At 46.2% G+C, this 13,008-nt stretch overlaps 1 protein-coding gene across 3 annotated transcripts in view; it reads left to right on the top strand.

Annotated features, from left to right (window-relative positions):
- MSANTD1 (Myb/SANT DNA binding domain containing 1) overlaps positions 1–11,164 on the top strand; it is a 70,713-nt gene extending 59,549 nt beyond the window's left edge. For all 3 annotated transcript variants that reach the window (XM_039540917.1, XM_039540918.1, XM_039540916.1), the window contains one exon: positions 10,346–11,164. In XM_039540917.1, the coding sequence (XP_039396851.1) occupies positions 10,346–10,586 (241 nt within the window). In that variant the 3' untranslated portion in view covers positions 10,587–11,164. The remainder of the gene's footprint in view (positions 1–10,345) is intronic.
- The last annotated feature ends 1,844 nt before the right edge of the window (positions 11,165–13,008 follow it).

Below are 13,008 nucleotides of genomic sequence, written 5' to 3'. Positions count from 1 at the left end.
GTTGGCTTGTCTTACTTTCTCCCACCAATCTGGGTGATAGGACCTCCCGAATATATTACTTCCCATAGTACTAATGTGCATGCCCTCTGGACATTCTATCCCCTGCTGCAGTAGTATAAGAGGGCTACCCAGATTCTCCCACAATGCAATATTACAGACCTCATTTAAACAAACACGGTCAATGTGGATGTGCACAAGTTGGACACACAGTTGTGCTGTGAAAAAAAGTTGCTCTGTAGACACAACTTGATGGCTTTGAATAACAATGTCAGATGAGTGGCATGGCCTGCTTGTACATGCAGTTGTTGTCCTTCATGACCAAAGATGACACAAACCTGCAGTATAAATGGTGCCTATTTCTGGAAGGGGATAAAAAGAGGGAGTTGTTATTGTCATAAAATATTTTTTTAAAAGCTATATAGATTGACCTCTTTAGAGAAGCCTGAATCCTACCATTCTATCAATTCTCTTGATAATAATTTAAATTGAGAAGGGTGGAGATTCTTATATTTTGACTGACATGAAATGCTGCTAATGAAAACAGCAGGATTAAAGTCACTGGCAGTTGCCATGTTGAGAGAGAAGCTATTTGTTTTAGCGGTAGTATGGAAAATACTGAGCTAAGTGATTTCATCTTGAGGAATTAACATATCCTATATATCAGCAACAGTTGGGAATGAGCAGCAAGGGAAAGAAGAATTGACTATAGAATTTTGATCCATTCTGATCTTTTGTATGTCCTTTTCACTAAAGGGACAATGTCATCTTAAGCTATATAGTTTTTTAAAAATGAATTAAAAGCAGTATTAGGTCCTTGAGTGAAAAATAGCTTGCGTCTGTCCCTAAGTCATTCCATCAACTTCGGTATTTTTATCGCTGTTTCTATTTTTTTAAATGTTTATCTCTCTCCTGTTGGTTTCTGAAACACACAGAAGCAGGAAAAACTAACTATAGTGAAACTATACACCAGGGGTAGACAACCTATGGCACGCGTGCCGAAGGTGGCACGCGAGCTGTTTTTCAGTGGCACTCACACTGCCTGGGTCCTGGCCACCGGTCCTGGGGGCTCTGCATTTTATTTTAATTTTAAAAGAAGCTTCTTAAACATTTAGAAAACCTTATTTACTTTACATACAACAATAGTTTAGTTATATATTATAGACTTATAGAAAGAGACCCTCTAAAAACTTTAATATATTACTGGCACGCGAAACCTTAAATCAGAGTGAATAAATGAAGACTCGGCACACCACTTCTGAAAGGTTGCCGACCCCTGCTATACACAGAGCTGTCAAATGCACAAAGTAAACTGAAAATAATTTTCTCTTTTTTAGTTATAGTTATCTTAAGTGTTACTTGCAACAATGAATGAGTAAAAAATTTCAAACAGGTGTTTTTTAAGTTGAACTTTAAACCTTTGAAAACTTTTAAGTTCTCAAAAATAGCTTTTGTGTGGCAGCTTTGTCACCTTCCCAAATATCCTTTAATGCAGCAGAAGGCAGTTGTCTATCTTATGAAAAATTTTTAAAATACTGGATTTAATATTCAACTCTCATATTAGAAAAAGTGCCAAGATTTATATTTTGATCAGTACAAATATATATTCTCTTTTTTAAAGCAAAAAGTAGTTTAAGCTAGATGTGTGCCTTTTGTTTGAATTCTTTAGAGTCTGAGACCCTCTTGTAAAAAATCTTACATTTTGCTGCTGAGCTGTAATGTGACTAACATGAGAACAAATGAATTTTCTAGTACTTTGTAGATGAGATAAATATTTGGAATCTGTTTTCTTTTAATGGGGCACCTATTGTTGTTTGAGTCTTGCTCTTTGGAACTTACAGAACTTGCATTATATTGCAATAACCATAAAACATTTGACAGCCTTATGAAACAATGTATTCTACTGACCTCTCCCTCCCCCCCCAAAAACTAATCAAACTGCCAACTACACTATAAATAGATTTTATCTGATTGAAAACATATTTTCTCTCTGAGGAAGAATTTATATGCCTGACTGTTAATTGTTAAAATAGTGACAAAACACAATTTATAGACTTGTTTATGTCACTGAGGTGCCATCTATATTGCCATTTCTCTCGTATTGGGAGGGGGTTAGGAAAAGACGGTTACTCACTGTTGTAACTGTTGTTCTTCGACATGTGTTGCTCATATCCATTCCAGTTAGGTGTGCGCGCGCCGCGTGCACGTTCGTTGGAAGATTTTTACCCTAGCAACACTCGGTCGGTCAGCTGTGCGCCCCCCTGGAGTGGCGCCGCTATAGCGCCGAATATATACCCCTGCCGACCCATCCGCTCCTCAGTTCCTTCTTGCCGGCTACTCTGACAGTGGGAAAGGAGGGCGGGTCTGGAATGGATATGAGCAACATCTCGAAGAACAACAGTTACAACGGTGAGTAACCGTCTTTTCTTCTTCGAGTGATTGCTCATATGCATTCCAGTTAGGTGATTCCCAAACCTTACGTAGGTGGTGGGGTCGGAGTGAGATGTTGCAGAATGCAAAACTGCTGAGCCAAAGGCTGCATCATCTCTGGACCGTTGAACCAATGAGGCAAAGGTGTCGACCGAGGACCAGGTAGTGGCACGACATATCCCCTGAAAGGGTAAGTGAGCCAGGAAGGCAGCAGAAGAAGCCTGAGCCCTGGTGGAATGTGCAGTAAGGAGGCTCAATGGAACATGGGCCAAGTCAGAGGAGTTGCGGATGCACGACGTCACCCAAGATGAAATCCTCTGGGAGGAGAGAAGTACGCCCTTCGTCGGGTCTGCCAGTACGACGAAGAGTTGGGGCGTTACGAAAGGGCTTTGTCTGCTCGAGATAGAATGCGAGCGCCCTACGGACGTCTAGGGAGGGCAAATATGCTCCCCTCACGATGAGTGTAGCTTCGGAAAGAAGACCGGAAGGAAGATATCCTGGTTGATATGAAAGGTCGAGAGCACCTTGGGGAGGAAGGCCGGATGTGGTCACAACTGCACCGTGCCCTTGAGAAACACAGTATACCGTCGGTCCACCGTGAGAGCCTGAAGCTCGGAGACTCGTCTGGCCGATGCAAATGCTGCAAGGAAAAACTGTCTTTCAGGACAGGTATATCAGCGAGCATGTTGTCAGTGGCTCGAATGGGGCAGTCATAAGACTGTTTAGAACCAGGTTGAAGACCCGGTTTTGGCGGGATGGCGAACTTGGGAGTATAAACGCTCCAAGCCCTTGAGGAACCTAGAAACCACAGGGTGTGAGAATACGGTGCAGCCACTCTCCCCTGGGTGGAAGGTAGAGATGGCTACCAAGTGTACCCTTAATGATGACCGTGCCAGGCGCTGCTGTTTGAGAGACCACAGGTAGTCCAAGATGGAATGGATCGGAACCTCGGTGAGAGAAACATTGTGCGTTTCGTAGCTGCAGGAGAAACGCTTCCACTTGGCCAGATACGTTAACGGAGTGGAAGGTTTCCTATCACCCAGGAGAATCCTGTAGAACCGAGGCAGAACAACGTAACTCGGATCGGTTTAGCCACACAGCAGCCATGCTGTGAGGTGCAGGGATTGCAGGTCTGGGTGGTGAAGTTTGCCGAGATCCTGCGTTATGAGGTCTGGGCAAAGAGGCAGGGGAATTGGGTTGGCTACTGACAGGTCTAGCAACATGGTGTACCAGTGCTGCCTGGGTCACGCTGGAGCGATCATGATCAGGTGAGCTCTGTCCCTGCGGAGTTTTAGCAGGACCCTGTGAACCAGTGGGAACGGTGGAAAAGCGTACAGCAGACGGCTCATCCACGGCATCAGAAAAGCCTCCAAGATCGAGCCCGGGGAGAGGCCTTGGAATGAGCAGAACTTCTCTCTCTCTTTCTGTTCTCGCGAGAGCGAATCGGACTATGTGGGGAAAGCCCCACTTCCGGAAAATGGAATGGATAACGTCCGGAGGAATCGACCACTTGAGAGACAGGAAAGATCTGCTGTGGCGATCCGCCAGAGTGATCCAGACCCCTGGGAGAAAGGATGTTACTAGATCTATCGATTGGGCTGTGCCGAAGTCCTGGAGTTGGATAGCTCCCTGCAAAGACGGGAGGACGGTGCTCCTCCGTGCTTGTTTATGTAACACATGGCCGTTGTGTTGTCTGTGAACACCGAGACACAACGGCCTTGCAGGTGCTGCTGAAACGCCTGGTACACAAGGCAGACTGCTCCCAGACATTGATGTGCAAGGCCAGCTCTTGAGCCGACCGAAGGCCTTCAGTGCGAAACTGACCCAGGTGAGTCCCCCAGCCGAGAGATGGGGCGTCCGTCATGAGGGACACCGAGGGGTGAGGTGGATGGAACAGCATCCCTGCACACACCAGGGAGGGTGTCGACCCCCAGTCGGGGGAGCCTGGGACGCTCGGGGGGATCGAGGCGACCATGACTATGCTGTCTCTGCCTGGGTGGTACACCGAGGTGAGCCACGATTGAAGTGGACGGAGGCGAAGCCTGGCATGATTGGTTACAAACGTGCAGGCAGCCATGTGACGCAGGAAACCTAGGCAAGTGCGAGCCAAAGTTGTCGGAAAGGTCCGTAGACCTTGTATAATTGTTACCATCGCGTGAAACCGAGGCTGAGGTAAGCAGGCTCTTGCGAGACTGGAGTCCAGGATGGCCCCAATGAATTCTATTCCCTGTGTGGGAATCAGAGTGGATTTCTCTATATGGATCATCAGGCCTAGATGCAGGAATAGATCCTTGTTGACGCCCACGTGACTGGTAACTTGGGCCCCGGTGGTCCCTCGAATGAGCCAATCATCTAGATACGGAGAATGTGTATCCGATGGTGGCGGAGAGAGGCAGCAACTACAGCCATGCACTTTGAGTACACTTGGGGCTGTATAGAGGCCAACCGGGAGGACCGTAACCTGGAAATGATGATGGTTGGCCACAAACCGGAGGTACCTTCTGTGTGGAGGATAAATGGCGACGTGAAAATACGTGCCCTTCATATCGAGGGCGGCATACCAGTCTCCGGGATCCAAGGATGGGATGACGGTCCCCATGGATACCATGCAGAACTTCAAGTGTATCATGAACTTGTTGAGTTCCTGCAGGTCTAGGATAGGTCTGAGACCTCCCTTCGCCTTGGGGATTAGGAATTAGTGGGAGTAGAACCCTTTGTCCCTTGGTACCTTTGGTACCTCCTCTACAGCTCCGATGGTGAGGAGCGTCCGCCCCTCTTGCAAGAGGAATTACTTTGGGGTCCTGACTGACGCCTACGACTGCCTCAGCGACGCCTGCTGGCAAAGTCCTGTCTTTGTCTAGGCGCAGGGTAAGGGCGGTGAGGCTGGGGGCGGAAAGGTCGGCGCTGAGTCACCGGCATGTGCATGCCGAGAGGGAGCGCAGTGACTTTGCTGTCCTTTAGGCTTTGCAGCCTAGGGTCAGGGTTTTTTTTTTTTTTTTTTGGAGAACAGGCCTTTGCCATTGAAGGGCAAGTCCTGTATAGTGTGCAGCAGCTGCAAGGGAAGGCTCGATAACTGGAGCCATGAAATGCGCCTTGTGGCAACACCCGAGGCCCGAGTCGTGGCTGCGGAGTCAGCTACATCCAACAAGGCCTGGAGGGAAGCTCTCGCCACCTTCTTCCCTTTTTCCAGGAGGGCAGCAAACTCTTAACGGGAGTTCTGAGGAACCGACTCCGTAAATTTGCCCACCACCGCCCATAGTAGCGGCTAAGCAGGGCTTGCTGGTTTGCTACACGAAGTTGCAGGGCCCCTGCCGAGTACATCTTACGGCCCAGTAAGTCCATTCGCCTAGCCTCCTTGGATTTAGGGGCTGGTGCCATCGGGCCATGGTGTTCCATCTCATTGACGGACTGGACGACAAGGGAGTGGGGTGTGTGTGTGTGTGTGTGTGGACATATAGGTACCCGTAGCCCCTGGAGGATACCATGTACATGCGTTCGACTCCCGTGCCCGCGGGCCTGATAGTAGCTTGAGACTGTCAGATGGTATCCGCATTGGCCTTGATCGTCGGAATGAACAGTAGGGCCACTCTAGTGGGGGCGTCAGCCAACAGAATGTCTACGACCAGATACTGTATCTCCGAGACTTCCTCCACTTGGGGATTCATATTGAGTGCCACCCGTCTCAGGAGGTCCTGGTGGCCCCCCAAGTCGATTAGAGGAGGGCCCGAGGAGGACGCTCCTGCCACAGCCTCATCTGGGGAGGAGGAAGAAGAAAGGCCGGGGACAAGCGGGTCCTGTGTGGGCTCGCGCTCCTGGACGACCTCCTGATCCGGTGGGATGTGGGAGTCCGGTGGCTGAACCGGGGCTTCCTCCGTACCGGTCGGAGGGGGGCGGCTAACTGTCGCCTCTGGCACCCAGTGCTCTGATGCAACAGAGCGAGATGGGATCACAAGTAGGCCTTTGGCCTGATGGCACGCCCAAGATATACAGGGTGACCACTGATGGGGTCAGGGTCCTGGGCCTGGGGCACCTGGAAGACTGTGGTGTGCACATCTGAATCACAGTCCTGTGCGTATAAACTGCCTGTGCAGGACGACAGTGATGCATGTTTGGATGGCCATGGAGGAGCTAAAAAGCCCTGGGCAGAGTCTCCCTCTCTAGCTGACGTTGCTTGACTTGGCACCGGGGATCGGTACTGGGAGGCATACCGGTACCGGGAGCGAGAATGGGACCTGCGACCGGAACGGTGCGGGGAGGTCGACCGAGATCTCGAGGCTCGATGTCGGGAGTGGTGACGGGAGTCCGGTGCCTGGAGCGGTGCTGGGAGCTGGATTGGCGCCGAATGTACCGGGCTGGCGAACGGGATGCTGATCGGTGCTGCGAGTACGACCCGTACCGAAATGGAGAATGGTGCCGGGACTGCGAGCGGCGTCGGCACCTGGATTGGCGACGGGACCGAGAACATCTGCGGTACCACGATGGTGAATGGTGCCGCTCTGCAGTGCTTACACAGGGTGGTCTGATCAAGGCAGGCTTGCCGATCGACTATATAACCCACACCGGCGGTGCCGGGGGTTGAGGCAGCGCAGGTGCTGTCATTGCAATCAACTCCCTTGACGTGGAAATGTCTCCGGTGTGGAGGGAGTAGTGAGCTCAACCACGGCTCGCACCGGGAAGCGTTCAGGTACCGGACTCGACGGCTCTTGCGTGGCCGGAGTTGACGGTGCCGACATTGTCGGTGCCGCGGCAGGTATCAGAGCCGGGCGGTCCGACTTAGTATAGCACTCGGGCTGCGGAGCAGGCGGCTCTGACGCAGCAGGAGTCCTGTGCCTCTTCATCCTCCAGGAGAGGGATCCGTGCTGAGCGGACGTTGGTGCCGGCGACAGCCGGTGCTGAGAGGCCTTGGCGGTACTGGCGATCCGGTGCCGAGGGAGCGCTTCTTGAAGACTGACCAGCGCTCGGTGCCGAGAGTGGAGGAGTAAGAGCTGCCTCCCTCAGGAGCTGCTTGAGACAAAAGTCTCGCTCCCCTATTGTTCTCGGCTTAAAGGCCTTACAAATGCGGCACTTACCTGTTAGGTGAGAGTCCTCGAGCCACTTAGGAAAGGATCTCTTGTTGGCATCGGCTTATGGCCGGCCGAGCACGGTTTGAAACTCTGTGAACCGGGCATAGTACCCGGCACCGGGTGCGGGGAAGGGGATAATCCCCGAACCTCTGTGAACTATGTACACTAACTATACTACAAACGAATAAAGTTAACTACAACTATATAAATCTGAACTATATATACAAGAATTAACGAGAGAAAACTACGAGTAGCTAGGGAAGTGGAGGTCAGCTAAGCCGCGCTCCACTGTTCCAATGACCGACATGGGCAGTAAGAAGGAACTGAGGAGCGGATGGGTCGGCAGGGATATATATTCAGCGCTATAGCGGCGCCACTCCAGGGGGCGCCCAGCCGACCCACCGAGTGTTGCTAGGGTAAAAATGTTCCGACGAACGTGCACGCGGCGTGCGCACTCCTAACTGGAATGCATATGAGCAATCACTCGAAGAAGAAGGAACTATTTTAATAGATTAATAGATTTTTAACACCAGGAGGGGTCATTATATCATCTAGTCTGACCTATTGTATAACACAGACCATATAATTTCACTCAGTTATTCCAGTGCTGAGCCCAATGACTTGTTTTTCTGGACTACATGATTTAGATAAAGATATTCAGTCTTGATTTGAAGACGTCAAGAGATAGATAATCCACCATTTCCCTGGTAGTCTATTCCAATGATTAATCACAAATATTTTTATTCTGAATTTGCCTGGCTTTAACTTCCAGCCAATGGTTCTTGTTATGCCTTTCTGCACTAGACCGAAGAGCCCTTTAGTGCCCAGTATTTTCTCTCCTTACAGGTACTTATTCATCAGGATCAAGTCACCTCTTTATCTTCTTTTTGATAAACTAATCAGATGTAGCTCTTTTAGGCATTTTCTCCAGCCCACAAATAATTTTTCTAGCTCTTCTCTTTACCCTCTCCAATTTTTCAGCATCTTTTAAAAAATGTGCACACCAAAAATGAACACAATATTCTAGTACGGGTCTCACCAATGCCATACACACAAGTAAAATCACCTTCCTACTCACCATTCCCCTGTTAATACATCCAGTGCATTAGCCATTTTTTGCCGCAGCATCACCTTTGGAACTCATGTTGAGGAGTTTGTCCACTATGAAATCTAAATCTATTTCAGTCACTGTTTTCCAGAGATACAGACCCCTATTATGTATTGCATTTTTCATTCCGAGATGTCTCACCTTGCATTTGGCTGTATTAAAACACATTTTGTTTGACTGTGCCTACCTTACTAGGAGAACACAGATCACTCTAAATGACTGTCCTCATCATTATTTACTGTTCTGCCAATCATCATCTCCAAATTTTATCAGCAATTATTTTCTCTATTTCCTTCCAGACCATCATGCCAGCAGTTGCTCTTGTTCTCCAACTGTATTACCTCTACAGAGCCACATGCTAGGAGATTTGTGCTTAGCCACATGATCACAGAAACCTTTTGAGCAGTGATTGGCAATTGAGAGGCACACACAATTTTCTTGATCCCTATTCTCCATAGACTGAGGATACAAATACCCCTTTCATTCCCTCCCTTAAGTCTCCCAATTTTTCTCCACTTCTTGAAGCACCTTTTTTACAAGTAGGCTCTGAAGGAGAATGAACAAGGAGGAAGGTCAGTGTGGTTCTTTGGTGGCAGTACATTTGGGGAACAAGAGTTACTGTTTGTATGTAACCCCTCTTTCTTTTTCATTACCATTGCTGCCGCAAAGCCCCAGTGTAGAAGACCGACTAGCACTGATCATCCAGAGGTGGTGCACTGAAGGAGGACCATAGCTAATTGAGTAATAATTTGAACACTATATTCCAAAATCCAGAAACTTCTCTTGATACACCATTGAGCAAATAGTGATTCATGAAGGTGACACACACAACTCTTCCCCCCCAAAAAATAATAAAATAAAAAAAGTAACAGTCCTACAGATTTCAGATAAGGACATACAACAGGTGCATGCTATTAAAGATGCTATCTCCCTAGTTGAGGGAGCTCTGACACATCCAGGCAGAGGCACATCAGCTAGTTTATAACATGACTGGATGTGTAGTCTTATCCACTTATGTAGCCTTTGAGTTGAGTTGACTTAACTCATAGATTTTTCTCCAAAGATCAGAACTAGTCTATTTGATTTTCTGAAGAACTTTATTTTGTCTAATAGTAGTTAATTTCTCTTACCACACACCTCCCCATATGGTGGTGGACTTATGGGAAAACTACAGGCAACAATTTAAACACTGATTGAGGGACACACAGAGAGTACTGCAAGGACACGATTTGAGATTTGGCTTACACCCCACTGGGAACAGCCTCATTGGTGCAGAGCTCTGCAGGATCTGTAACAATGGGCTACTATCTTGCCCTAAAGTAGCAGTGCCTGGTGATGAGATGTTTACTGCAGCTATGGAGCTGAGTTAGAATTCCAAGTCCAGTATAAATATATTTTTAACAAGATTGGATCTTCAAAGACAGCAACCAACCTCTCACAGTAAAACTTTGGTGCTTAAAGGGTAAGAAATATCTGGATAAAAGGCTAATATTCTGCCTTGCATTATGTAAAGTAAACCCTTCTTAAAAACAAGGCAATTCCTGGGTCTTTTCCAGAAGCTCAGTAGTAACTTTTTCTAAATGATACAACTGTAAAAAATGCACTTTCTTAAAGCTATGGTAGGATAAAGTTGGTTTTTATCAGCCCTAGTAGACGTAACTTGATCAAGAAAGGGCTATAGAATTTTAGGCCAGATATAGTTTAACAGATGTATGAATTTAATGTTGAAAAAATATTTGTATTTCAGAGCTGAAGAAAGACCAGTTAAGAAAAGAAAGCTTCAAAGCTGTAGTTTCCAAAAGAAGAAACTAAAACTAATGGAAGCCATGTTGGAAGAACAAAAGAAGTTAAGCAGAGCTATGGAAGAAACCTGTAGGGAGGTCCGCAGGATTCTGGATCAACAAAACATCATTCAAGTTCAAAGCCTGCAGCTACAGGAGAGAATGATGAACCTACTGGAGAAAATGATCTCCAAGTCTAATGTGTAGTTTCCTTTGTGAATGCTGCTTAACTACACTATTTAACAATGTTATAGAAATACACTCTCACACACCTTATGTGTGTGTCTGTTGCCCTTTCCCCATGTTTTCTATGGAAATTAAAATCTTAGTATAATCCTAGTGAAACAAAGAGAACAGTTAATGCAGGGTGAGAGCTATCCAGGATCTTGTGGAGTTAAGTAATAACAGTGAGGAAATTGGTGCAATATATACCTAATTGTAACTATTTTTGTACTGAATGGTTAAGGGACGAGTAGCTCTGGGAAATGAAATTTACTGTACTATTTATGCTAAGTATTCTTTTACAAGCAGCAGTGTTGTGTACTGCTTCATACCAAGGTCTGCAACCAGACCTACTGTGGGAGAAAACAGTAGTGTATTTTCCAGACACATTCACTGCATTTCTGACTTTGTCCAAGCCAGACTCAGTTTTGAAACACATGCAGTGGTTGTGTGGTATGAATTATGATTCTTGTGAAGAGCTAGTTGAGATCATCAAACACGTGTCATTTTAAACTCCATGCAAAAATGAATAGTACTCAAAAATGAAATATTAAATAATCTACCCAAATACACTTTTGATAAAAAAAATAAAAACTATATACTGAATACTAAACTGTATTGAAAGTACTTGAAGTTGCTTTTGATATTAAATGTATAATTTTTTTCATTATTAACTGGAATCTGTTGACTTTATGATCAACAATTAGAAAACTCCATTTATTCTCTATCATAAAAGAAACACATTGTACTGCGTGTATGTGTATGTGTATGTGTGTGTGTGTATATATATAAAAATATATATATAAAAAATCTGTGGGAAAATGAAAGTGTGTATATGCGCACACACACACACACCTACCTTGCTGCAAGGAAAGACTCTGGATGGGTGGGGGAGGCAGTTGGGAAAGCCCACTGCCTCCCCTCTCCCAGCAGTAGGGAGCTGTTGAAGCTTTTCACTGATACAAGTAGCTACACACCACAGTGTGGACACAGCTTGCTTTTCTCACTGCAGCATGTAGCTACATAGATCTTACATGTCACTGCCATCAGTGTGTAATGTAGATGTAGCCTAAGGGTATGTCTACACAGCAGCTGGGGGAGGGTTCTTCCCAGCATGGGTAGTCAGCCATGCAAGTTGTGCTCAAACTAGTATGCTAAAATTAGCAGTGTGACCATGGTGACACAGGCTGGGCCTCAGGCAAGCTGAGTACAAACTCACCTTACCTCCTCGCTATGTCCTCAAGTGGCTAGCCCAAGCCACTGCTAATGCCGCTGCAATCACACTGCTGTTTTCAGAGTGATAGCTCAACCAGAGTGTTGTCTATCTTGGCTGTTGTGTAAACATACCCTAATCATAGATAGTTTGCCATAGCTAGTGGCAGGACCTGTGCCATTTTCCAATTTATTCACTAGACTACATCACCTCTCTGAATTTATCTTTGAAGTTGTTTGTAAAGTCTATATTATTTAGCATAAAGCTAGCTGTGCTACTGCTCTTTCTATATACATATATACCTATTTATATCTTTCTGATACCAACACCCTGTGAGACCAAGATTACTAATGTTTACTTCAAAGATATATTTGGTCAGCGTAATGTATTAGTTCATATTAGTTTATTTTATTTTTGAGCACTTTGGCCTTGGGTGCATAACCGCTCGGTTCCATCCCTGGTCAAACTTTAAGTGGGCTGATGCATCCAGACAATGCTCCCTGTCTCGCAAATTCAGATAATTTCACTTTGGTACCTATTGTATGTGCTATCTATTATTAAAGAAACTCTCATCTCACTCCACAACAGAAGCAATAACACTTATAATTTTATTTAAAGTAACTGTTTGAACCTTAAAATAATTAAATCCCATCACTTGGCAACAACTGGCCCAGCACATCTTTGAATTTTGTGCAGTAAACTGCATAGCCCCCCATCCTGATTTACATGCTGTTTGACTTTTACCTCCATAGTTATACTGGAAGGTTTTACTTTGTCACTAAGAAGTAGGTTTTCTCATTCAAAAAGAAGCTACTTTTTTAGTGGTTTTAGTTAACAAACAGCCTAATCTTCCTCTGAGACACATTCATACTAAGTCCAAAGTCCTTTGTGCTCAATCTGTGCCACACTGGCTGCTGTCTCCCTCAGTTTAAGAAATTATTTTAAAACTGCTGATTTAGGGTTTGTCTACACTGCAGTCATGGGTTATGAATGTAGATTGAGTGGACATACCTGAGCTAGCTTTCATCTAGCTATCTCGGGTATCAGAAGAGTGAAGCCATGGCAGCTCATGCTTCAGCCAGGGAGGTACAAGCCTGCCTGGAACCCTGGGCAATCAGCATGGACTAGCCCCATGAGCAGGGCCGGCTTTAGGAAGCGCGGGGCCCGATTTGAACAGTTTTGACAGGGCCCCGG

The sequence above is a fragment of the Mauremys reevesii genome, linkage group 5, assembly GCF_016161935.1.
Source record: "Mauremys reevesii isolate NIE-2019 linkage group 5, ASM1616193v1, whole genome shotgun sequence".
NCBI lineage: Eukaryota > Metazoa > Chordata > Testudines > Geoemydidae > Mauremys > Mauremys reevesii.
The sequence above is the reverse complement of the archived record's forward strand: the minus strand, read 5'-3'. Positions and strand labels throughout refer to the sequence as shown.